Genomic DNA, 23,185 nt, shown 5'->3' with positions numbered 1-23,185 from the left:
CGGAGCAGTGGGCAGCCATTTATGCTGTGGCGCCCAGGGAGCAGTTGGGGGTTCGATGCCTTGCTCAAGGGCACCTAAGTCATGGTATTGAAGGTGGAGAAAGAGTTGTTCATGCACTCCCCCCACATAGAATTCCGTCCGGCCCGAGACTAGAACTAACAACCCTTCAATTGGGAGTCCAACCCTCTAACCATTAGGCCACGACTTCCCCACGTAATAGGCCTACTGTGTGGCTGTTGGATGCATGAAAATTTGATGAGTGCTCAAAGTGGTGCAAAGTTGCCAATAACTGATCGTTTTAGCAGGAAATGTGTTTTCCTGTTGATAGTATTTAGAGTTTCTGAGTTTGGAAGTTTGTAGTTTGATTTTGTCCATGGTCTTAATGATATTCATCTTGCCATTTCTTCGTAATTTGAGATTCTCTCTAACTAGAGTTAACCTCTGTCAAAGCCGTATGATTGTAGGCCACTGAGCAAATTGTTAATCTTATGAAAGAGCAAGAGAGGTAGGTTTTTGATTTGGAAGATATTTAACTTCCTTCACTGAGATTACCATTTTGTAGTCCTAAAACCCAGGAGAGATTTAGCATTTACTAGCCTCGCGTTCCCTTGTCAGTTTCTTATGAGTTTTCAATTTTAGAGTAAAATAAGGTCTGTGATTAACATATTTGAAAATATTCCATGTTTTGTTCAATAACATAAATTACAAAGACTAACAAGTACAGTAAATAATGACTACAACTATCACACAGATGTACATTTACATGCTTGACAAATCAGACAACTGTTGCAGTCCTTCAAATAGCAAATGTTTTTAAAACATAGAGTTCAGAATTAAATGAGTATTGTACTTGATTCTCTCCATATGCTTTTTTAGCCTTTATTCTCAAACACATTAGTCATTGTAAAGTACTCTTTGAATATTGCCCTTATTTAGGCAGAAACTGGCATGCATGAATGTGCAGCCCTCAAATAATGTCATACCAACTCTAAAAGGTTAGATGTGGACAGACAGGGACAGAGGTGGAAATTCTATGCATAAAGTATGACTCTAAAAAATAGCCTACAAAATGTAGAATTGAATTAACACTGTCTGTGATATGGTGTTATGCAGGTTTTAAACAAGCAAAATAAACCACTGAACATAGTGATTTTGAAAGCCTAGATGTCCTACTGGCATTTTTTCTTGGCAGATGATCTCTTACCAAACTTCCAATCCTTTCTCATCTCCCACATCTCTGTGAGAGCTTGCTAAAGTTTTTATGCCAGAGTTTTGAAGTCTCAACTGGCTCTATGACCGTGGACTGTCTGCAGAGGCATTTCTGATCCAGGTCATCTTATTTCATGTAGAGTGGAGCCAAATCTTTGCAGTTTATCTATCTATTTTTTGTTTGTTTGTTTCTCTGTCATGGTTTCCCTTTCATAGATAGATAAACAAGACAAGTGCACTCTTCTCACCTTGAGGCAAGAGAGAAATACACAGACACACACTCAACATGAGAGGACTCTTGTCTTGGACTCCAGGGAGCTATAGTGACTCCTAAACACTGCTGAGTTTTGCCTTCAAACTTCCAGTAAGAGCACTGAGCTCTCAAAATACTATGTCCAAATGCTGGAACCATCAGCATTAACCAAATACTAAATAGACAAATCAAACAAATCATCACTATCATCACAGAATCTATAATGAAAACACTCCAGTTTGATTTGTTTAAAGGCTCAAATTGTTAAAGTTGTTTGAATATGATAATTTACTGTTTAAATCACTCGTTGCCATCATCTTGTTCAAGTTAGTTTGAAAGTCCATTCAGATAATAAATATATCTAAGCTTGTCATAAACAGATAAGAATTTATATCTAGTAAGTTCAAAGTTGTGATGCGGTTTGAAACTTAAGAATATGTTTTGAGTCTCAAATATGTAACCATGGTTTGCGCTTGTGCATGTACATGTGTTGGCTATTTAAAATGTTTGTTTGTCCATTTATTTGATCAAAAACACAGTAAAAACAGTAATAATGTGAAATGTTACAATTTCAAATATCTTCTATTTAATGCGTTTTAAAATGTAATTTATTCCTGTGTTAGCAAAGCTGTATTTTCGGCATCATCACTGCAGTCTTCAGTGTCACATGATCCTTCTGATATCATTCTAATATACTGTTATACTCTAATATGCTGATCTGCAGCTCAAGAAACATTAATTATAAGCAATGCTAAAAACAGTTTTGCTGCTTAATATTTTCGTGGATATACTTTTACTTCTTTTGTATTATTTTAATAAAATGACTGACCCCAAGCTTTTGAATGGTAGTTAACATAACAAGAGAGAATTCATTCTTACAGGCTCATATAGAAATCAATCCTGTTCAAATAATCAAAGAATTAATAGATTTGAAAAAAATGTGGCACTCCAATATGATTATCTTGAACATATAAAACATAATTTTAAATCCAAAGTTTTTACTTCTTTCCATGCTTTAAATATTTTCTTGAGAGATCGACCTTTGCACACAAGAATGGTTTTATCAGACCAAAGGTAACCATATCAGGGTTGTTCTACACAGTTTGATCCCATAGTAAAAGACCTCCAATCTTTGCAAAGTAAAACAAACAACAACTAAACAACTAAATCTAAACTTGTTTGCCAGTCTTAAATGGTTTTGTCTGGTTATAAGCCGGTAAACTAACAGGCCATTGTGATGGAAATGTACTTTGTTTTTATTTAATTTCTTACTTTGCTGCATATGAAATGTTCATGAAGAGTCTTTTGTTGAAACATCATTGTTGCATATAGAAAGATAAATCCTGAGCATCTTAACCGGTAGAAAGAACTGGTTTTAGCAGGTTTGAGTGAAAGTATCTTTCTCTCTTTGCAAAGTATGAAAGAAGACAAAGACAAAAGTTGACAACCTTTCTCAGCCAAAATTTTTTCCACAACAGCATCCAGCTGAACTAGACCAGCTTAGCTAAATAAACCATCCAAGACCAGCTAAACTTCTCAGGCTGCTTCAAGCTGCTTTTTCAGAAGAGATATTGGTCCATGGTTGTTTAGGTAACAGTGTTTAGAAAATAAACTCTTACATAAATGTGTCTGTATTTCTCAGGACACAAACATCCAGATGTAATGCATCATCTACTTGGACACCTGTCTGTCATGACGTATTTGAAGCTCTTTGTTCCTCACGGTGCATTTGCATGGAGGCATTTTTAATAACATTCCTTTGATGTACAGTATATTGGGACAAAGGCATCAGGAGGAAGAGTTAAGGGGTTTACAACTGTTCCTTGTCATCTCTAAAGCCATCCAACACATTGTTTGCCACTGGCAAATTCTTTACTTCAGTCTTATGCAACGATAGGATGTTCTGTGAAGAAAACACAGGGTGCACAAGTTCATAGTTCAATCTAAAATGGCTTTTGACTCCCAGCTTTTCTTTATGAACAACCAGATGAGTCTTTTCATCAGGTAAAAGATGTGCAATGCTGCAAAATATGAATAGGTTTTTCTTAGAGCAGCAGAGTTTGGGAAGGGAGTACTACTGTAACTCACTAAAGACGAGCTTGATTGTCAAGCTTGTGCCCTCTTGTGGTAAAAAAAGAGGGGAAAAGAAAAAAGTTTCACTCCCGGCAAAAGTTACTTATGTCATTAGAATAATTTATTTATAGGACTTATCTTAATCTTCAAGTTTCTTTTCCTTTTTCACAATTACGAAACTCAAGTTCAGTTACATGTTTTATATGTATTTTGAATACATTGTTCTTCATAAATAAATAGCACTTATTTCGATCCTAAAAAAGCAAACCATTTTTTTTTTCTTTTAATTATGAAAGTTGTACACATCCTCTTGGGCACGTTTATACAAAATCTGTACAAGAAAAACTAAACAAGAAAAGGAGACAAACATTTCAACTTTTCAGGGATTTCACAGTTCTAAAGTAAAATACCTGATCTCTGGCTTAAACTGAGACCAAAGCAAGTGGTTTTTCTCAGTTAGCAGTAGTTTCATTGATGCATTAAAAAAAAAAAAAAAATGATCAAACAACTCACATTCAAACTATACTATTATGTTAAGTGCATTTTACAGTGTAAAAATATTGACCACAATAACTACTAACTGCATGGTGAACATAAAAATATATACAAGCTCACTATTTTATCAAAAGCAAACCACTTTTAACATTTGTGACCCTGGACCACAAAACCAGTCTTAAGTCGCTATAGGGTATTATTTGAAGCAATAGCCACAAATACATTGTATGGGTCAAAAATTATTGATTTTCATTTTATGCTAAAAATCATTAGGATATTAAGTAAAGCTCATGTTCCATTAAGATATTTAGTAAATTTCCTACTGTAAATATATAAAAACTTTATTTTTGATTAGTAATTTGCATTGCTGAGAACTTAATTTGAACAACTTTAAAGACTTTTCAATAATTTGATTTATTTGCGCCCTCAGATTCCAGATCTTCAAATAGTTGTATCTCTGTCAAATATTGTCCTATCATAACAAACCATATATCAATGTAGTTTTCAGATTATATATAAATCTCAATGTTGAAAAATTGACCCTTAAGACTGGTTTTGTGGTCCAGGGTCACATATAATTAAAATAAGCTCTGACACGTGCTTTTCAGAAAACAACACTATACTCTTCAAATATCCTCCTTTCTTCCATTTAGAATACATCAGTGTAGAAAACTGCATTCATTACATGAAATGTTATATGCAACCAAAAAAAAGGACATTCAGAAATAGAAAACAGACAATACCAAAATGTATACTGATACTTAGAATGAATTTCAAATAACATTAAAGTAACTAAATACAAAATGCAATACTAAAAAGTGAGCACTTGTGTTTTGTGTTGTAACAGGAGTTGACTGGTGACAGGGAATAAATAAAAGAGGAGTTAGTTCCAAACAATAACAAGCTAATTACATGATTACAGTGATTTTATATATATATATATATATATATATATATATATATATATATATATATATATATATATATATATATATATATATATATATATCAAATTAAATTTATGCATTTAGCAGACGCTTTTATCCAAAGCGACTTACAGTACATTCAGGCTATCAATTTCTATCTACCATGTGTTCCCGGGGAATCGAACTCCCAAACTTGCGCTTGATAGTGCAAAGCTCTACCAAGTGAGCTACAGGAACGAGGCAAAAAGCGATTACCGTATTTTTTGGACTATAAGTCACACCTGAGTATAAGTCGCATCAGTCCAAAATTACGTCATGATGAGGAAAAAAAAAAACATATATAAGTCGCACTGGACTTTAAGTCGCATTTATTTAGAACCAAGAACCAAGAGAAAACATTACCGTCTACAGCCGGGAGAGGGCGCTATATGCTGCTTAATGTAGACTACAGGAGCACTGAACAGCATCTCTGGCAGCATAGAGCGCCCTCTCGTGGCTGTAGATGGTAACGTTTTCTCTTGGTTCATTTCTCTCGGTTCATGTCAAATTAATTTTGAAAAATAAGTCGCACCAGACTATAAGTCACAGGGAACAGCCAAACTATGAAAAAAAGTGTGACTTATAGTCTGGAAAATACGGTAGATTGTCCTAAAACAAGTGCAACAATGATTTTCATATTTAGTGTTAATAGAGCTAAAAATATTGAACATAATCTAACTCAAATAGCTAAAATCAATGGAAAAATATATATATACTCTATTTTCAGCAATATAAACCATCCATATAACCATTTTCTGATACTCGATCAGTATATGTATGTATATATATATATATATATATATATATATATATATAAACTGTACTTACAAAGGACCGATCTGAATATAGTTTGTTAGTGATGTGCAAAGCATATTATGTACCGAAAAAAGTAAATACATTTTACATGCATAAAGACCAACACAATCGTTATGTTAAACAACTTGTTCCTCTTCTTGGCCTTTCTGCTTCACACTGCTGTTCTCTATTACTAGGATCATGTCACATGACTGTAAACTTTGACAGCTGGGACTTGGACATGCTTGCAGAGGAAACTCCCCAGACCTAATAAACTATATAGGGAAAGAAAATAGAACTCATTTAATAAAAAACTAATCAAAACACACTTCACATCTGACTCTAAGTGATGCATGATCATTTAAGAGAGGGTTATGACCTGGTAGCAAGACAACTTGCCCATGAAAGTACAGTATAACACTGAGTTTGTATTCAGTTACTTTACTTCATCTCAGTGAAGAGATCATTCTAAATATGGATGTGTACCTCTAGATAGTGGTCAGGGATTTCCAGGCGGAGGGGCTGTAACAGCGGTTTGACCTTTTTGTGGTGTTTAAAAAGCAGAAAAATAAACACTCCACACATGGCCGTAACAAGCAGTGTAGTTGATATAATAAACAGCAAATCACGGCTCTTCACCATTTCCACTACACAGGAAAAAATTATTTTCAGTAAAACAAATTAATGCGATTAATTAATAAAACATGCAATTCATTTCAGTATGTACTAAGCTAACTAATTGGGTTTCATCACAAACAATGTGAATCAAACTCATGCAGCTTGTAATAAATAAGTGAAGAAGACTTACGCGTTTCTGGGATGATTGCACAACTTTGGTTGCTAATATTTCCATAAGGCTTATCATAGAAGAGATACTGAACCTGGAAACAGTAGTTTTGCCCTGATTCCAGTTCAAGTATTTGTTTCTTGCTATTTGTAATAATAGACTCTACCTGCAGGATCAAAAACTCTTATCAGCTTCACAATAGTCCTCTTACAGAAATATAGTGAATGAAGTTTATGTGATTTTCTGTGTGTGAAGGATGCAAAAGACCTTTGAGTATCCTCCATTATCCACTTTCCAGAACGATACGTTGAACTGAATATGTTCTCCATGTTCATATTTCAAGCTGCCGTCCATATGATCCATAGTAACATAAACCTTTCCAGGTTTCACAGACAGTTTCATCACAGGAACACAAGCGTTAGCTGTGAAACAGGATGAAAAAAGAAATGTATAACAAGGTGAATATGAGCTCTTGAGTTTATGTTACATATTAGAGGTGACAAACGTGTCAATTTAAAATTGATGGGACATATAAACACATAAAGCACTCCTTACTGTTTACACACTGGACTTTTGTTGAATATTTCCATTCAGACGTGTTATTTCCTTTCTCTGCGCGTACCCGAAATTCTGCTCCATAAAACTCAGGAGTGATTTTAAATCTTAATTCTGTCTTGTTATGGCTCGTCACATTGTACCATTCATCCTCTGATTTGCTAAAAAAAAAAATCAAAGTAACCATAGAGAAGAAGTTAGTTTTTCTACTAAGGCCTCAGTCACCATCCAATTTCAGGCCTAATAAGAGTGACTGCCCATTTTGTCTAACTTATAATTGTGTGCTCCAGTTTGGAAAGAAGATATTAAGCGTTTGCAGCAACATGAGGGCAACATAAGAATAAATGATGACTGAATAAGAACTACCCATTGAAGACCACATGCTTACAAGCTCCGTTTATACTGCAGTGAATACAGCACACTGTCTTCATCGGGAGGCTTCTTCCACTGCAGATATGATCCGAATAACTTGACACCCTGAGGCGGATTTAAGCAGGATGTCCCCTCTGAAATAAAACAAACAGGAAGTATTCTCGGTTCTGAATATGACAGTAATCATAAGCTCTTTTTAAATATTACAGTCACTGCAATTCCACATATCACGTTTTTGTGTCCTTACCGAAGTTGATTAACAGCATAAAAACAGCCCCTACGAAAACGTGGCGGATCATTTTGATGATTTTTGATTCATATCTTTCACCGTGAAATCTGTCCATTTCGTGAACGCGACATTCTGTGGCTTTCGTGAGGAAAGACGACACGTACTTTTAAGATAAACAAAGTAAATGTTGCGTAATGTGTGCAGCTATAAGAGACTCACACAAACACAAAACTATCCGTTAAACCCGACATAAAAATAAATAAAAACACCGTCACAGCACTGTTCTTGCTATCTCTTTAAGCATAATTCCCATTTGTAAATGTTATTTTACAGTAAGTCGATGATTCAGATCCTCTTTCGTCTCACTCATTCCGCCCACTCGTCGTTATCTGGAAGTCTTGACTGCCGCAAAATATCGCGAGAACGGCAAATGCTGATATTACGGACGGAGTAAAGATTAAAATTTTGGACTCTAACAAAACACAACAAAAGGCGCCCTCTTCACGAAATGTTTTTCAAGGCAAAGGAGCAAAAACGCAGGTCGGAAATTACAATAAATTAAATAATGAATTAAGTCATAATGAACACTCGCGAGACTTTGCGACGGCCGAGGAGCGATCATTTCTCGGCACTAGCCAAAAGCGAAACTAAAATCACGTGTTACATTTTCTGACCGATACAGTGCACTCTGTGACCGCGTTAAATTTTATATAGGAACTATTTGTCACTGAAGGTAGAAGGTTTATACGTAGGTTTCAGTTTTTGTGTATACATATAGAGTCGACCACAATATAGCCACTTTTGGGGGTAAGCTGCCAAATATGAGAAACATATAACTGTCATGAAACAGACACAGTTATAAAACCATAGCTATAATAAAACGTTTTATACATTTAAAACACACGTCATAACCACCATTGTAAGTTGCTCTGGATAAAAGTGTCTGCTAAATGCATAAATGTATTTATTTATTTATTTATTTTAGACAACATCATGATTCTTGGCAGAAAGCATTTTAAGTAAGATATAGACCTTGTGGCAATTTCTCCGTTTTTTTAAAAGTGAAGTGATGAAGTGATCCTGGTATTAATTTAACTTAATCCTAACTCGATTCAAAACAAAAATCCTTACATCCTGGAGTAGAGAACTGTACATCCTGATATGTTCATCTTCCAGTACACCAGGTGGCGATATAGACGATCATGCAGCTATGTTCCTTTTCGAGAACAAGACGTTCAAAAACACTCGAACAGTCGACGGGGTTTATATTGTTCTAGTTTTTTAGTTTACAACATTGTTCAGTCTTGCTTTGTATGTGTGTTTATAACTGTATATCTATTAGGCAGTAACTAGGTTAATACCTGTTTATACTATATTCATTCAACCAAAAAGCACAGGGGAAAATCATTATTTTGCCTGCTGTCAGAATAACTTCAGAAGTTTAGCCTACATGACAGCCGATCACTGGATCGGAGGATCTACTTTAGCTCCAACCATAAAGACGAAATAAGCCAGGAAAAGTGAATCGGGTGAAAGTGAAAGTAAACAGAAGATGGAGAGTCACCAGGGAGCGGATCTTCTCTCCAGGATCGCTCTCAATGATAACAAGGCTGGCATGGAGGGCCTGGACAGAGACAAGATCAACAAGATCATTCTGGAAACCTCCAAGGTTTGAACAGCTGTTTATTTTCTTAAGTTACACACACACACACACACACAAATACATACATTAACGTTAACGTTGTTTGTTTACTTCGTATTCAGACTGTATGAATGTCCATAGCAGGTGAAGTGTAGCATATGTCAGGGGGTTTCAGTCTTTTATTACATGTTTAGTGAAGTATAGTAAGTCAAATTGAATGTTTACATTGTTTAATGTCAAGTACCTAGTGTTGTACAGTAGAAAAATAAACTTTATTTTGAATGGCAGGGGTCTAGATTTTATGAGAATGAACTGAAGAAGGAGCAGCAGGTGAATCAGCGCATTGAGAAGATGATGGAGCAAAAAGCAAGAATCACTAAAGAACTGATGAAGCAAGCACAAGCAGAGGTAACCAACTCTGTAATGACTGTCAGAAACATTAGGATTGGATTCCCCACCATGTACTGTGTACACATGTACACATTTGTACTGTGTCGATTTTATTACCGTAATGTGTAAAAATCTAATTTGCACTATCATATAGAAAAATAGATTTTATTTAAATCAAAAGTTTTTAAAGTATTATGCATCATGGTTTGTTTATATTGATATTAATTTAAAAAAAAAATTTGGCTGTGCAGGATGGCCCTCTTTAAAGTTTTTACATAATTTTAAAAATATTGAGAATTACAAACTTAAAAATAATACATCTGAAGTCATTATGGTAATGACAGTTGTGCTTTATTGTCATAGAAATAATGTCACACGCAATAAACCTTGAAGGGTTAGTTCACCCAATAATCAAAATTATGGAGTCAATCTTTCGTTCGTTATCTGGCTCAGCTCGGTGTTCATCTTCATTTCTCTCTTCACAGCAGTTCAGTCAGTGTACTGTTTGAGTAAATGAATTACTCCGGGATATTGGTTTGTTTTAACTCAGAGGGAGTGTCAGCCACATTAAAAAAGTTAACAGCTTAAGTTATTTGTGGATTAATGCGTATTAAAGATGCAAACCGTTTAAAATGATTCAGTTCGATTTGGTGAACTGGTTCAAAAAGATCCGGTTACATCGAATGATTCGTTCATGAACTGGATATCACAAATTGCAGAGTTTTGAAATCACTCACAACTGACCGGAAGAGAAGAAAATGCTGAATAAAGTCATAGTTTTTGCTATTTTTGGACCAAAATGTATTTTCGATGCTTCAAAAAATTCTAACAGAACCTCTGATGTCACGTGGACTACTTAGATGTTTTTATTACCTTTCTGGACATGGACAGTAGACCGTGCACACAGTTTCAGTGGAGGGACAGAAAGCTCTCGGACTTAATCTAAAATATCTTAAACTGTGTTCCGAAGATAAACGGATGTCTCACGGGTTTGGAAAGACATGAGGGTGAGTTTTTAATGACATAATTTTGATTATTGGGTGAACTAACCCTTTAATGGTCCTAAAATAAGCTATGTTGTCTTTATGAAAAATATAAACTGGGGTGAAACATGACCTAGACTTATTTACTTATTTATTACATAAAGTATACAGTAACTACGGGAAGTCATGGCCTAGTGGTTAGAGAGTTTGACTCCTAACTCTAGGGTTGTGGGTTCGAGTATCGGGCCAGCAATACCACAACTGAGGTGACATTGAGCAAGGCACGAACCCCTAAATGCTCCCCAAGCACTGCAGCATAAATGGCTGCCCACTGCTCTCGGTGTGTGTTCACAGTGTGTGTGTTCACAGTATGTGTGTGTGTGTGTGTGCACACTTTGGATGGGTTAAATGCAGAGCACGAATTCTGAGTATGGGTCACCATACTTGGCTGTATGTCACGTCACTTTTTTTTTTTTTTTACATTAAATTAGAGTATGAAAGAGTTTTCATGCCATAGGTGGACAAACTGAGGTGTGAACTGGAGAGAAGTCGAGAGTTGGGCCGTGTGATAGTTCATGTAGACATGGACGCATTCTATGCTGCTGTTGAGATGAGAGACTGCCCGGAGCTGAAGGACAAACCGATGGCAGTGGGATCCATGAGCATGCTGGTGAGAATCTAAAATAAACCTTGCATCATCACATACGGGTATAGAAAAGTCAGACACAGTTTTTGTTTCATCCAGCTGTATTTACCCAGTACAACTTATAACATCCAAGTGAAAGATACAACACCAACACGTCTTAATTTTTTATTTTTATTTTAAATGATCATTTTCAGTCAACCTCCAATTACCATGCTAGGAGGTTTGGTGTCCGTGCGGCAATGCCAGGGTTCATTGCAAAGAAGCTCTGTCCAAATCTTGTCATTGTGCCGACTAACTTTGACAAATACAGAGCAGTGAGTGCCCAGGTATGTTGTATATTAGTCCTTCATTATTCAATAGCCATAGCTACTGTTTGTTAATGCTTGGGTCTGTCTTAAAGGTGCGAGAGATATTTTCAGAATATGACCCTCATTTTATGCCTATGAGTCTGGACGAGGCTTATCTGGATCTCAGTGAGCACCTGGAGCAGCGGAAGCACTGGCCGGAGACCATGAGAACATATTGCATCTGTGATGCTACGACAGGTGCGTTAAGTGCAGGGCTTTTCAAGCTGGGGTCCGTGCTGAGGAAAAGTTTAGAGATAAATAGTGTATAAAAAAAAGTCTAAATAAGTTTTAATTAAAAAAAAAACAGGATTAAATAAATTAAAAGCATATTTAAATAAATTAATAAATAATATATAAAGCTTACAAAGCATGAGCATTGGGAGTTAATCTGCACAAAGTTGATTTCAGTGTTCATCATACATCAGATGCAAACATTCTATTTAAATAAACTTATAAAAAAAAAAGCAAAAAAAACATATGAAGTTTATAATATACATTTTTACAGTATAAATAGGGTCTTTATACAAAATGTTTACATTGTAGGATTGGAGTCTCTCACGAGAGGGGTCCATCACGTCTTAAAGACTGAAAATCCCTGGGCTAGTGGACTTTTAAAAGAGGTCCAATTTTTACCTTGTGAAAACACTGACAATGAAAGTGTGTCTTTTATCATGAGTGATTATAAAAGCAAGATTTATGTTCTTTATGTCGTTCTTTAAAAGAAAATGATGCAGACAGGTCAACAGCAGAGAAAGATGAGCTGTCTCCTGTGCTGTTTGAGGACAGTCCCAGCTCCTCGCCCTCTCTTTCAGGGGCTGATAGGAAGGCAGAGGTGTTTGGGACGAGTGCAGAGGAGGCGGTGAGGGAGATGCGCTTCCGAATTCAGCAGAAAACATCTATTACTGCCAGTGCAGGTGAGAGACTGGATCATTTTAGTTACGTTTTTATACTTAAACTGCAGAAGTAAGCATATGCAGTCTTCACACATTATGTAAGAAATGTAGAGTATTTTTTCCTCGTTTAATCTCTCTGATAGGCATCGCCCCAAACATGATGCTTGCAAAAGTATGTAGTGATAAGAACAAGCCCAATGGCCAGTACCGAATTCCTCCTGAGAGACAAGCTGTGATGGAGTTTATAAAGGATCTTCCTGTCAGAAAAGTCTGTCTGACCCATTTATCTATAACTGTTCTATAGCTCATTAACGTGGCCTAATATTACTGTTTATTTATTCCAGGTGTCTGGTGTTGGAAAGGTTACTGAGAAGATGCTGGCTGCTTTGGGTATTGTCAACTGTGACCAGCTGGGCCAGCAGATGGCGCTACTCTCCCTGCTTTTCTCAGGAACTTCCTGGCATAATTTCCTTCACATATCTTTGGGTTTGGGCTCCACATGTATGGAGAGGTGCGTCCTTTTTTTAATTTTGCATTGTCAGACATATTTGCATAGTAGTTTGTTTGATACAGAATAAGAATTTGGTTTCTAATGTTTCATGGAAAAACTGGTGTTTTGTTTCAGGGACTCCGAAAGAAAAAGCATGAGCACTGAGAGGTAATCTGCTCACAGTTTTCTCCAGTCTTCAGCACATGTTTCAGATCCAAACATTTCTGTAAACTTGAAATCAACATTCTTTTTCCTCCTCCCCTCAGTTTATTTGTGTTATTTCTATTCGCTCTTTTCTTTTAGGACGTTTGGGGAGATGAGTGATGCAGAGGAGCAGTATTCCCTGTGCAGGGATCTCTGTCATGACTTGGCACAGGACCTACAGCGGGAGGGCCTCAAGGTAAAAGTAGTTTCTCTCATCTTTATACAGAGTGGCGGAAAGAGCCAGCAAATACTTCCATATCTCTCTGAACTATTCATCTTTCGATTGATCTGTTTATTAAATCTCAGTTGCTTAGGTTTGAACATCAACATCATTGCCATATTCCAGAGTTGCTTTTGCAGATGTTGTTTTGAAGGAATGTAATTTTGTATTTGTGTTGTATAGGAAATCTTCTCGATTGTTTCACTTCCCTACTTTTTGGATGTTTTAGACTTGTCTTTAAAACCCCCTGAATTATTTGCACATAGTTTATTATGTGCAGAAACAATGTATATACACAATTAGTATAAATGAAAACATGTAGAAGTATTGGTCTTGCATTCATAAGATGGAGTGTATTTCTTTGTGTTTGTACTATAGGGCAAAACTGTCACTTTAAAGCTGAAGAATGTCCAATTTGAAGTGAAGTCCAGAGCGTTCACACTGCAGTACGCTGTCTGCACTGAGGAGGAGATCTTTGCAGCTGCTAAGGACCTTCTCAAAGTTGAGATTGACAGTGTCAGTCCTCAGCCACTGAAACTGAGGCTCATGGGTATGTATTGCACCTCATCTTATTGTTTTTATCCTTTATATATATATATATATATATATATATATATATATATATATATATATATATATATATATATATATATACATATATATATATATGCATGTGTATGTATATAAAATCACAAAAGATACATTTATTTAATCAAAATAGAGTAAAAAAACAGTAATACTGCGAAATATTACAAAATTATAAAAATATCTGTTTTCAATTTTATTATATTTCATACTTAAAAAAATCATCCTAATATGCTGATTAGCTAATAAAGAAACATTTCTTATTATCAATGTTGTTATCAGTTGTTTTGCTTAATATTTTAGTGGAAAGTTTTTTTTTTATTTTTTTTAGGAAATAATGTATTTTTTTTGTTGTTGTTGTAACATTAGACCTATAAAAGTCTTTACTGTAGCTTTAGGGGCCGTTCACATATTGCGCCTAAAAACGCGTGGAAAACGCTCGGGCAGTTGCGCCCCTGATGCGTCTGCCTTTGCTAAGCAACCATGACGTGCTCTCTCCATAAAATATACTTCAGTATAAACAAAAAATGATGAACTGTATAATAATAATAATAATAATAATAATCAAATATATATATTATAATATAAATATATTAACTTTAACTTTAGTTTTCTCTAAAGTTTATTGTATAATGTTATACAATATTTGCTAGGACTTATTAATGCATATGAAATCTAAACAATTCGTCATTGCAGTGTTTGACATCAAGCCCAAAGAAACAGACAATAAAATCATATATATTTTTTATCATATATATCAAAGCTACTTTGGGTGTGATTATTTCACATAATAAAGTTTCTGAAATTGTCATTCTAATGAAGAAATATGTGATGATTTTCAACAGGCGTTCGAGTGTCCGGCTTTATCAGTGCTGAAGATAAAAAGCCTCTTCAGAGGAGTATAATGGGATTTCTGCAGAAAGGTGGATCTGATTCAGGCAGTTTCACACAGTGTGCTGGATCTGCGCTCAAAGCAGACGACGACGGTGATGCTGCCAGTTGCCTAAAGCCACCTTCCACTGAGATGAAAGTACCTTCTGTGTCTGAGCAAATACCCAAACCTAGAGGACCTCAGCAGCAATCGTTTTTTCAAAGAGCACAGATGAAAAGACTTCAGCAGCAGCAGGAACAAATGTCTGTCATCGTTGGTAAAGACACAACAAACAACAGTGTTGACGCAGCTGCAGCACAGACAGATCTATCAACAACAAACACTCAATCAGACACAACATCAGCAAAAAGTTTGTCAACTACAAACTCATGGACAGACGCAACAAGCTACACAAACAAACATGCAGTTTTAAAGCCATCATTTAAAATCTCAACCCAGGTGCCGCTGTGTCTGACCTGTCCTGTGTGCAATAAAGAGATGAAGGATGTAAACCTTACAGCCTTCAACAGCCATATTGATGAATGTCTGAAGGGCAGCGCAGTGGATAATGAACCCACAGCTTCAGACGCGGTTAAGGAACAGGAAGAGCTCAACAGCAAACCACCTGCATCAAGTTCAGAGAGCAAGACTCTAAAATCCTCTAGCCACGACCCATCCTGTGATGAAGAGAAGCCGTCCACTAGCATCTCTGTGCCTGTGGAGGAAACTGATGACGGCAGTGATTTCAAGACTCCATTTTTTGCTCACAGGACAAAAATAAATGGAAAGCGTTCTGTTCTTCATAAAAAGAAGATGCCTCTTTCTGAGTCTAGTTCTAAAGCATCACAAACAGCAAGTCTTGAGGCTGTCACTGAGATTTCATCTGCCTCGAAAGGCTTGTTGTTGATGTGTCCCGTGTGCAGTCAGCCACAAAGCACTGATGACCTTGCACTCTTCAACAGCCATGTGGATATGTGTCTTAACCAGGAAGTTCTGCTAGAGTTTAGAGAATCTCATCCTCCTGTGGATCATTCAGATTCAGCACTCAGCAGTGTGCGAGGTCAGTGCAGAAATTAAAGAGTGCAAGGAATTGCATTAGTTATAATAATGATATCATGCTATACAGAAGGGAAAGGATTATAATACATTAGATTTGTTTTGTTTGTGTTTTACAGGCCAATTGGGGGACCAGGGAAGAGTTTCTAAAGTAGAAAAGAGCAAAAGGTATTTAACTGTGTAAAAGGCGATACTGAGCTGCGTTTTCAACACTGATAATATTAATAAAAAAGAAAAAATTTCTTGAGCACCAAATTAGTATATGATATGATTTCTTAAGGATCGTGTGACACTGAAGACTGGAGTAATGATGCTGAAAATTCTGAAAATTCAGGAAAAAATAGATAAATATTTTTACATATTCAAATAGAAAACTGTTAAAATATTTAACATTACTGTATTTTTGAGCAAGAGGAATTATCTTTCTAGATCTTAAAAATCTTACTAGCCCTAAACTCTAACACTACACTAATGTATATTATTTTTGTGTCTCCTGACTGTTATGTTTTTTAACTACAGACAAGGATCATCTCCTCTTCCTCCCTCGAAGAAAATCAAAGTGTTGAGCACAAAACACACAATCGACAAGTTCTTCAAAGGCAACTCCAGACAGAACATCTAATTCCTTTACCAATTCAGACAGATCATCATATTAATTTATTAGGAGGAGACATTATAATCCATGAGGATTTTTCTGGATTTACCTAAAGGAATATGTTGGATGGAACAAGTAAAAATGATGCAGCCTGAAGAATTAATATATTTTGAAGAAAAACAGATCTTTAATAAGATGACCATAAGAGATGTATAGATGTAAAGATGATATGCTCTGGCACAAAGCTGAAAATCAGTTTGGGCATATTTTTTGTATTTATTGAAATGAGTATTTGCGTGGTGGAAAAATATTTCATTCATATATATATATGTATATAATTGATGTAAAATTTTCATTTATATATCAATGATGAAATGACTCCAATATTTTTTTTTTATCATTTTATTCTATGCATGAAAAAAAAAATGTGCATTTAATTTTGTATGGGTGTTGTAAAGCACTGTATAGACCATGACATAAGATAATTTGCACCTAAAATTAATGTGAAAAAAAATTGCCTTCTTGATCTCATGTAATGGTATGGAAGTATAAGGTATAGGGTGTTTTCTTCTTTATTTGAAAACTAATTAAACCACTTTATTCCTGTGCATTCAGCTATTCTTTCCCTGAAAGATATGATGGTATTTATATTATTGTAAAGAAGTGCAGTACCATTAAAATGTTTGGACGAATGTTCACCAATAATCAATAGAAGCCTTAGCTTCAGTTTTAGTGAATGTATGGAAAGAATGAACAATACAGATTTATTTCCAGTCTTTCTTGCTCATATTTACCAAGGGGGATAATAATTTTGAGCACAACTTTTGTGTGTGTGTGTGTATAATAAAAATATAACATTGAATTTCAACTCTTGAATTGTGTACATTGCAAAGGCCATTAAAAAGTAAGTGCCAACATCATCAACATGCAATTGTATAACACCCCATAGCTTCTTAATGCTGAACATCTGGGGCATAAATGTAAATAACTTAATGCTCAGGAGGGCCTGAACAATCACATTGATATTGTGGTGTACATTGCTGATGACTTGCAAATGAGAGAACTTGACAAAGAAGACCAAGGTTCCGTATCTGACATTTTACACTGACTGATAAGTATGGAATAATATTCCGGACTTTATTCAAAAGGAATTGCAAATTGTATTTGCAATTGCATTTTAAATTTGTGGACGCATAAAATGTGACATAATCCAAATGCAAATAGCGCATTACCGTTTGCATTTTCGTTTAAGCAAACGCACAGTGTCTGCCAAATTTAAAATGGAAATGCAAAGTCCGTTTGCAATTGTGTTTCCCATATCTTACGAGCTATGAGCCTGTCATATTTAAATAGCAATATTAATTACCACATTTGCCTTTTCACTCTCTCTGCATTGTGCATGTAAACTGCCAAAACTCAAATGGAATCGCAATTCCTTTCAAGAATTTCCAACGTCTACACGGAAACCTGTCAATCAAGTGACAGGGGTGGGGCCATTTTATTGGGAGTGTTTGCATTGTAAAGTGAAGTGAAGTTTAACTAAAAGTTCACTTACCTTATGTTGATTGAACATGCACAAAAGTTTGTACAACTAATTGACCTTTAAGTTGAGCAAACTAAAAAATCTGCTGAAGTTTGTTGCCTTAAAAGTTTAAGTTGGCCCAACTTATGATTTTTTTTACAGTGTAGAGTGTATTCAATTATTTAGAAATGACCTTTTGTTAAATTCACAGTTTGTAACTCTAATGTAAAGAGGTTTTATACACTGTAAAACATTTCACGTTGGTTAAACTTACTTTAGTGAGTTGGTAAACTCAACTTACTGATACTCTTTGTTTCAACTCAAGAAGTTAAGTTTTACAATTTATTAAACTAATGGTCATTTGTTGTTTCAACATGATGCTCTGAGTTAAAACAACTTACTATGTTACATTATCAGTTCAAGAAAACTCAAATCAGCTCATAATAAATAGACTTGTACCTGGTCTGCTCAAAAATGTAAAAAAAAATTATTGAAATAAATTCAAGTAATGTACAAGCTTTAACATTGGTTTGAAAATACAAATTCTTATAGGAAAACATGTTTTAAAAAGTAATTTAAGAACACAAGTGCTTAAACATCCATTTCATCAAAACATCAAAGATTCTCTAATACTAAACAGAACTAGAAGAAAGGTAGATGAGTGGTATAAAAGATGTATAGAAAATGTAACTGAGGGGGAAAGAAAAAGGCATGAATTGGGGAAAAATGAGGAGTGGCAGGCCGTGTGTAATGATACAAAATAATGGCTCATCAATTACTTTAAAGATTGTAAGTGTTCTTTATATAAACAAGTACATGTAGCTTTCTGACCTTTGAATGATTTGCACAATACATGGTCATTGACTGTGTTGAACAATACTCATGTAGTAAACTCTCACTATAAAAGCAATAAGAACACACATGTGAAATTGGTCTATTTCCAATAAATGCTCAAAGGTTTTTCCTTATAGTAAACACTTGACCAACATTCAGCATTTGAGATTCCAGAGAAATCAAAAAACCCTTTAATATTTTGTTAGATTTGTACATGATATTATTGATGACACGTTTAGGCACGACATATAGTATAGTACTTAGATTAACTGACAGTCAAAAAAGCATTTTAGCATAAATTATTACTTATGGTGGGATAAAATAATAATAATAAATATTTTTGTAATCGAAAGCTGATTTACTTTTACCTTACACATACTGCTCTACAATGAATTCACTATCATCAGTACATTCACAAGATTTAAATATGTTTTCTTACATCACACATCTTGATTATCTCAGAAGTCTCCTCTGAAAGGAAGCGTAGAAGGCCAAGGCAGCTTTTCTTCTTTTCCAACTTGTGTCCTACATACAATTATAAACAAGACTGAGTGACTCCAACATATATATATATATATATATATATATATATATATATATATATATACACATATACATTAGAACACTTATATTGACTGCTAAAGCTCAAGCTCCTGTTTGATGATACAGATGCTTCGTACAGCCCTAAAAGACACCAAGGCATCTAGTCCATCCAAGAATGACTGAACTGAACTCTGTGCTCATCTGAAACAGACACAAGGAGGGATAATGGAGCCAAAGAGACTAGTAGTGGCCAGCAAGTACAGATGAAAAATAATCACATATGTAAATCACATGCCATCTTATAACATAAATGATTAAAGAGGTCATATATAGAGGTCATGACACAAGTAATAAAATCAAGAATAAAGAATGATTTAAAAATAAGCAAGTTCACAATTACCTTATTGTAAAATGAACATCCTTCACACAGCTTCTTGAAAACTTTGTAGGGTGAATCTTTATATCTTGAGGTGACAATAACTTTGAAGAGGAATCAACAGCTGTAATGGTGTGGAAAAGCAGTAGAATATCAGTAGCAGCAATATAGACTAAGCATATGAAATTGTACAAAAAGAATGGCAAGGTCTGCATTAAATATGTTGTGTGTCTGCATTAGGCCTGCAACAAATATACAAGTTAAACAGCAAGAGATTTTAATATCAGTAAGGATGTGTTAACTGTACCTCATTGTAATATGAATGTCCTTAAAATCAGCTTCTTGAAAAACTCTGCAGGGTGACAACCTTTTATCTTGAGCTGACATTAACTTTGAAGAGGAAGAGCTGTAAAGGAGTGAAAAAGCAGTAGCATATCAGTAGAAGCAATACAAAAGGTACATATCAATTAGGCACCATCGAACAGTGGATAAATATTGACAATCTTTTGACTTTTCTTTGCAATAATAGCAAAGCTTTTGCACCTCCATACTCTAAAGTTCATTGAACCAAGACTGATGTTTTCTTGTGGCTTTTTAGAGGTTTGTAACGGTCTAGGAATGGACGTGGACATAAATATTAATGTCCCCTTATTAAGTCTTGAGCAAAACAACCTATTAATGAGCCGCTCAAACCTGCCGCAATTATGCAAAGAGGATGATCAGATCCGCTGAAAGCTCAGCACAGCTGCATCACAGCTGGCTGACTCAACCCAGAGAATAACTGAAGAGATGAGAGACTTAGACTAGAAATGCTTTATTCAGTGCTTAGTTTCAGGATTTGACTATACATATCGAAAACATCATAGGAGATCCAGATATGGTGTCGTGCATTTCTAATGTAAGAATAAGGTTTTGTTATTGAGTATTTCATTAAGAATTATATTTCAAATGAGGTTAAAAACCATCATTTTGTACAATATTATTACTGTATTATTTATTTATTTATTTTAGAATCAAGCCTTTTGCATAATGTGCTTCAGCCTCTGATAAAACAGGCCACAACTGTGCACTGTAGTAATGCTCAAGGTACATGTATAAAGTTCCTGCAGCCAAATTTATAAAAAAAAAAAGTAATATTTGTGCTCTGCAGATGTTTTAGAGTATATTTTGTTCATTAGCTTTTTACTGTAAGCAGCAAAGCCTATTTGATTTTATATACTGTACAACAGGTGTGTGTTATTTGACTTGTTCTGCCACTTTGTGATTTGTCAACAGCAAATGGCCTTTTGAAACTGTGCCTCTCCTACATAAGATCACACAAGACGTATAAACTTGAGGTGGCTGCTGTATTTGATATCAAAGTGTGTGTCTCCAACACGGTCACTCATGCAAACCATCTTACAGTCTGACAGAAAGGACTGATGAGAATCAGAATGATGATGTGCTGGAACAATCTCAAAGACTCATGTTTAGAGGGATTTTAGAAGGCCCGCCTCAATAAATGGGGTCTACGATCTGTAGAGAGGGAAGAGAGATGTGTTTGAGAACCACGTGACACGTGATTCATTTACAAGTATAATTTCCTAGCCAACTGAAGAGAATTGTGCTTTTTGGTTGCTTCTACATAACTTTATTTGAATATATATTTCAACGTTGATATAAAAAAGAAATTTTCTTGAGCACCAAATCCCCATGTCAGTATGATTTGTGATACATCATGTTATAATAAAAATTCTGCTTGGTCGTCTCTTAATGTGATCTCATCCCAGTGCCAAATTCAGTTCCCTGAACAAGATAAATCAATATTGTTACAAGGTCAAGGTCAAGGTAAACTTTATTGTCCCACAAGGGGAAATTCATATGGTCATTCATTCATTACGCGCCCTTATCACAACATATTCTTCAAAAACAAAACACAACACATAATACACAAGAGTCTATGAATAGAACAATAAAGACCAAAATAAATAATACTATAAAAATAAAAAATTACAATCCAAGTACAAAATTACAAATAAAAAATTACAATCCAACATTTAACATAAAAAATATATAATATTAACAGGTAACTAAAACTATGATAGCTTACGATGTGCTTGATCATTATACAATGTGATGGCTATGGGGACAAATTATTTATTAAACCTTTCTGTCATTAAGGATTTGATCAATGTTTTTTGAAATAAGCTCATTGTACAACTGTGCTGCCGACACCTGGCCAATTCCAATGATCCTGCTGGCCATCTTAATCATGCGCTGCAGTTTCCTTTGGTCCTTAACATGCATGTTACCAAACACACAGATGAGGCCAAAGGACAGAACTCTCTGAAGTAAACTTTTATGAAACATTACAAGAAAGGGTTTTTCTAATCTAAAATTATATAATTTCCTGTTATATTCTGGTGCATTTCCTTAGTTTTGTTTAGTGCACATTCATTAAAAGTTAATTTAGAATAAATTTAAACTCCCAGGTTTTTATACATTGAGACCCTCTCCACTAATTCACCATTAATATTAGAGGGGGGAATTATCATTCTGTTTTTACAAAAATTTATGACCATCTGTTTTTTTTTTTCACATTGAATTCCAGAAAATTTTCAGAACACCACTGAGTGAAACCCTGCAATTCCCTCTGAAAGCCACTCACAGAAGAAATGTCCGACTTTAAAAAACCAACCAATGCTGTGTCGTCAGCATATTTAAAATAAGTGTGAGCTGAAGAGGAAGCTTGACAATTATTGGTATATAATGTGTAGGATAGGTGACAGAACACACCCTTGAGGTGCCCCTGTGTTTATCAATTTTGAGGATGATATACATTAAATCTGACTTTCTGGATACGATCTGTCAAGAAGTCATACTATTATCTAGCTTTTGCTATGTGTCCAGAGTTCTACAATAAGAAATTTCAGTTAAAGAAATTAAGACCATTAAGGACCATTGATGATGTTTTTGTATTTGGTTTGTCTTCCAACTAACCAAAGTGGCTTAATGCTGTCTCACTCTCAGCAAAGCTATGCAGATTCTCGAAAGCATTATTTATAAATCAGATTATAAATTATCAGTGCTGTACTGTACTTGGTCTAAGACTGTCTTCATCGGAAAAACCATGCACATATTTTAATATTAACATGCTGTCTGAAATGTGTGTATGTTTGTGAACAGCAAAACCTGTGTGTGTATATATATCTGGGTAAATGTGTGCTTATCCATGTATTTTTGTACATATGGTTACAGTGAGCGACTCACATGCTG

General features: G+C 35.1%; 2 protein-coding genes across 2 annotated transcripts; one reads left to right on the top strand and one right to left on the bottom strand.

The window, feature by feature from the left end:
• Positions 1 to 5,794: 5,794 nt before the first annotated feature.
• LOC113091252 (interferon alpha/beta receptor 1) lies at positions 5,795 to 8,110 on the bottom strand. Its single transcript, XM_026256659.1, has 7 exons — positions 7,752 to 8,110; positions 7,521 to 7,638; positions 7,133 to 7,293; positions 6,845 to 6,999; positions 6,599 to 6,743; positions 6,277 to 6,437; positions 5,795 to 6,065 (listed from the first exon to the last, which is right to left on the bottom strand). Exons 1-7 carry the CDS (start codon positions 7,846 to 7,848, stop codon positions 5,928 to 5,930), a joined length of 975 nt encoding a protein of 324 aa, XP_026112444.1. The 5' UTR covers positions 7,849 to 8,110; the 3' UTR covers positions 5,795 to 5,927.
• A 147-nt stretch (positions 8,111 to 8,257) lies between these two features.
• On the top strand, positions 8,258 to 17,523 carry LOC113091250 (DNA polymerase kappa-like). The gene is made up of 14 exons (XM_026256658.1): positions 8,258 to 9,402; positions 9,664 to 9,783; positions 11,266 to 11,418; positions 11,589 to 11,720; positions 11,795 to 11,939; positions 12,464 to 12,655; positions 12,778 to 12,902; positions 12,979 to 13,145; positions 13,260 to 13,292; positions 13,428 to 13,524; positions 13,927 to 14,098; positions 14,979 to 16,064; positions 16,180 to 16,228; positions 16,580 to 17,523. The coding sequence occupies exons 1-14, from the start codon at positions 9,286 to 9,288 to the stop codon at positions 16,680 to 16,682; spliced, it is 2,691 nt and encodes an 896-aa protein (XP_026112443.1). The 5' UTR covers positions 8,258 to 9,285; the 3' UTR covers positions 16,683 to 17,523.
• The last annotated feature ends 5,662 nt before the right edge of the window (positions 17,524 to 23,185 follow it).

Source organism: Carassius auratus, unplaced genomic scaffold, assembly GCF_003368295.1.
Source record: "Carassius auratus strain Wakin unplaced genomic scaffold, ASM336829v1 scaf_tig00214150, whole genome shotgun sequence".
In the NCBI taxonomy this organism is placed as follows: Eukaryota; Metazoa; Chordata; class Actinopteri; order Cypriniformes; family Cyprinidae; genus Carassius; species Carassius auratus.
This window is presented reverse-complemented; position numbering and strand designations above follow the sequence as displayed.

Excerpts from the sequence above, each read along its gene's own strand:
- LOC113091252 (XM_026256659.1), bottom strand. The coding sequence starts at position 7,848 with ATGGACAGATTTCACGGTGAAAGATATGAATCAAAAATCATCAAAATG. Across the intron at positions 7,000-7,132 it reads AAAAGTCCAGTGTGTAAACA|CTAACGCTTGTGTTCCTGTG; the intron begins GTAAGGAGTGCT and ends CCTGTTTCACAG. Across the intron at positions 6,066-6,276 it reads TCCCTGACCACTATCTAGAG|TTTATTAGGTCTGGGGAGTT; the intron begins GTACACATCCAT and ends TTCCCTATATAG.
- LOC113091250 (XM_026256658.1), top strand. The coding sequence starts at position 9,286 with ATGGAGAGTCACCAGGGAGCGGATCTTCTCTCCAGGATCGCTCTCAAT. Across the intron at positions 9,784-11,265 it reads TGAAGCAAGCACAAGCAGAG|GTGGACAAACTGAGGTGTGA; the intron begins GTAACCAACTCT and ends TTCATGCCATAG. Across the intron at positions 12,656-12,777 it reads ATCTATTACTGCCAGTGCAG|GCATCGCCCCAAACATGATG; the intron begins GTGAGAGACTGG and ends TCTCTCTGATAG.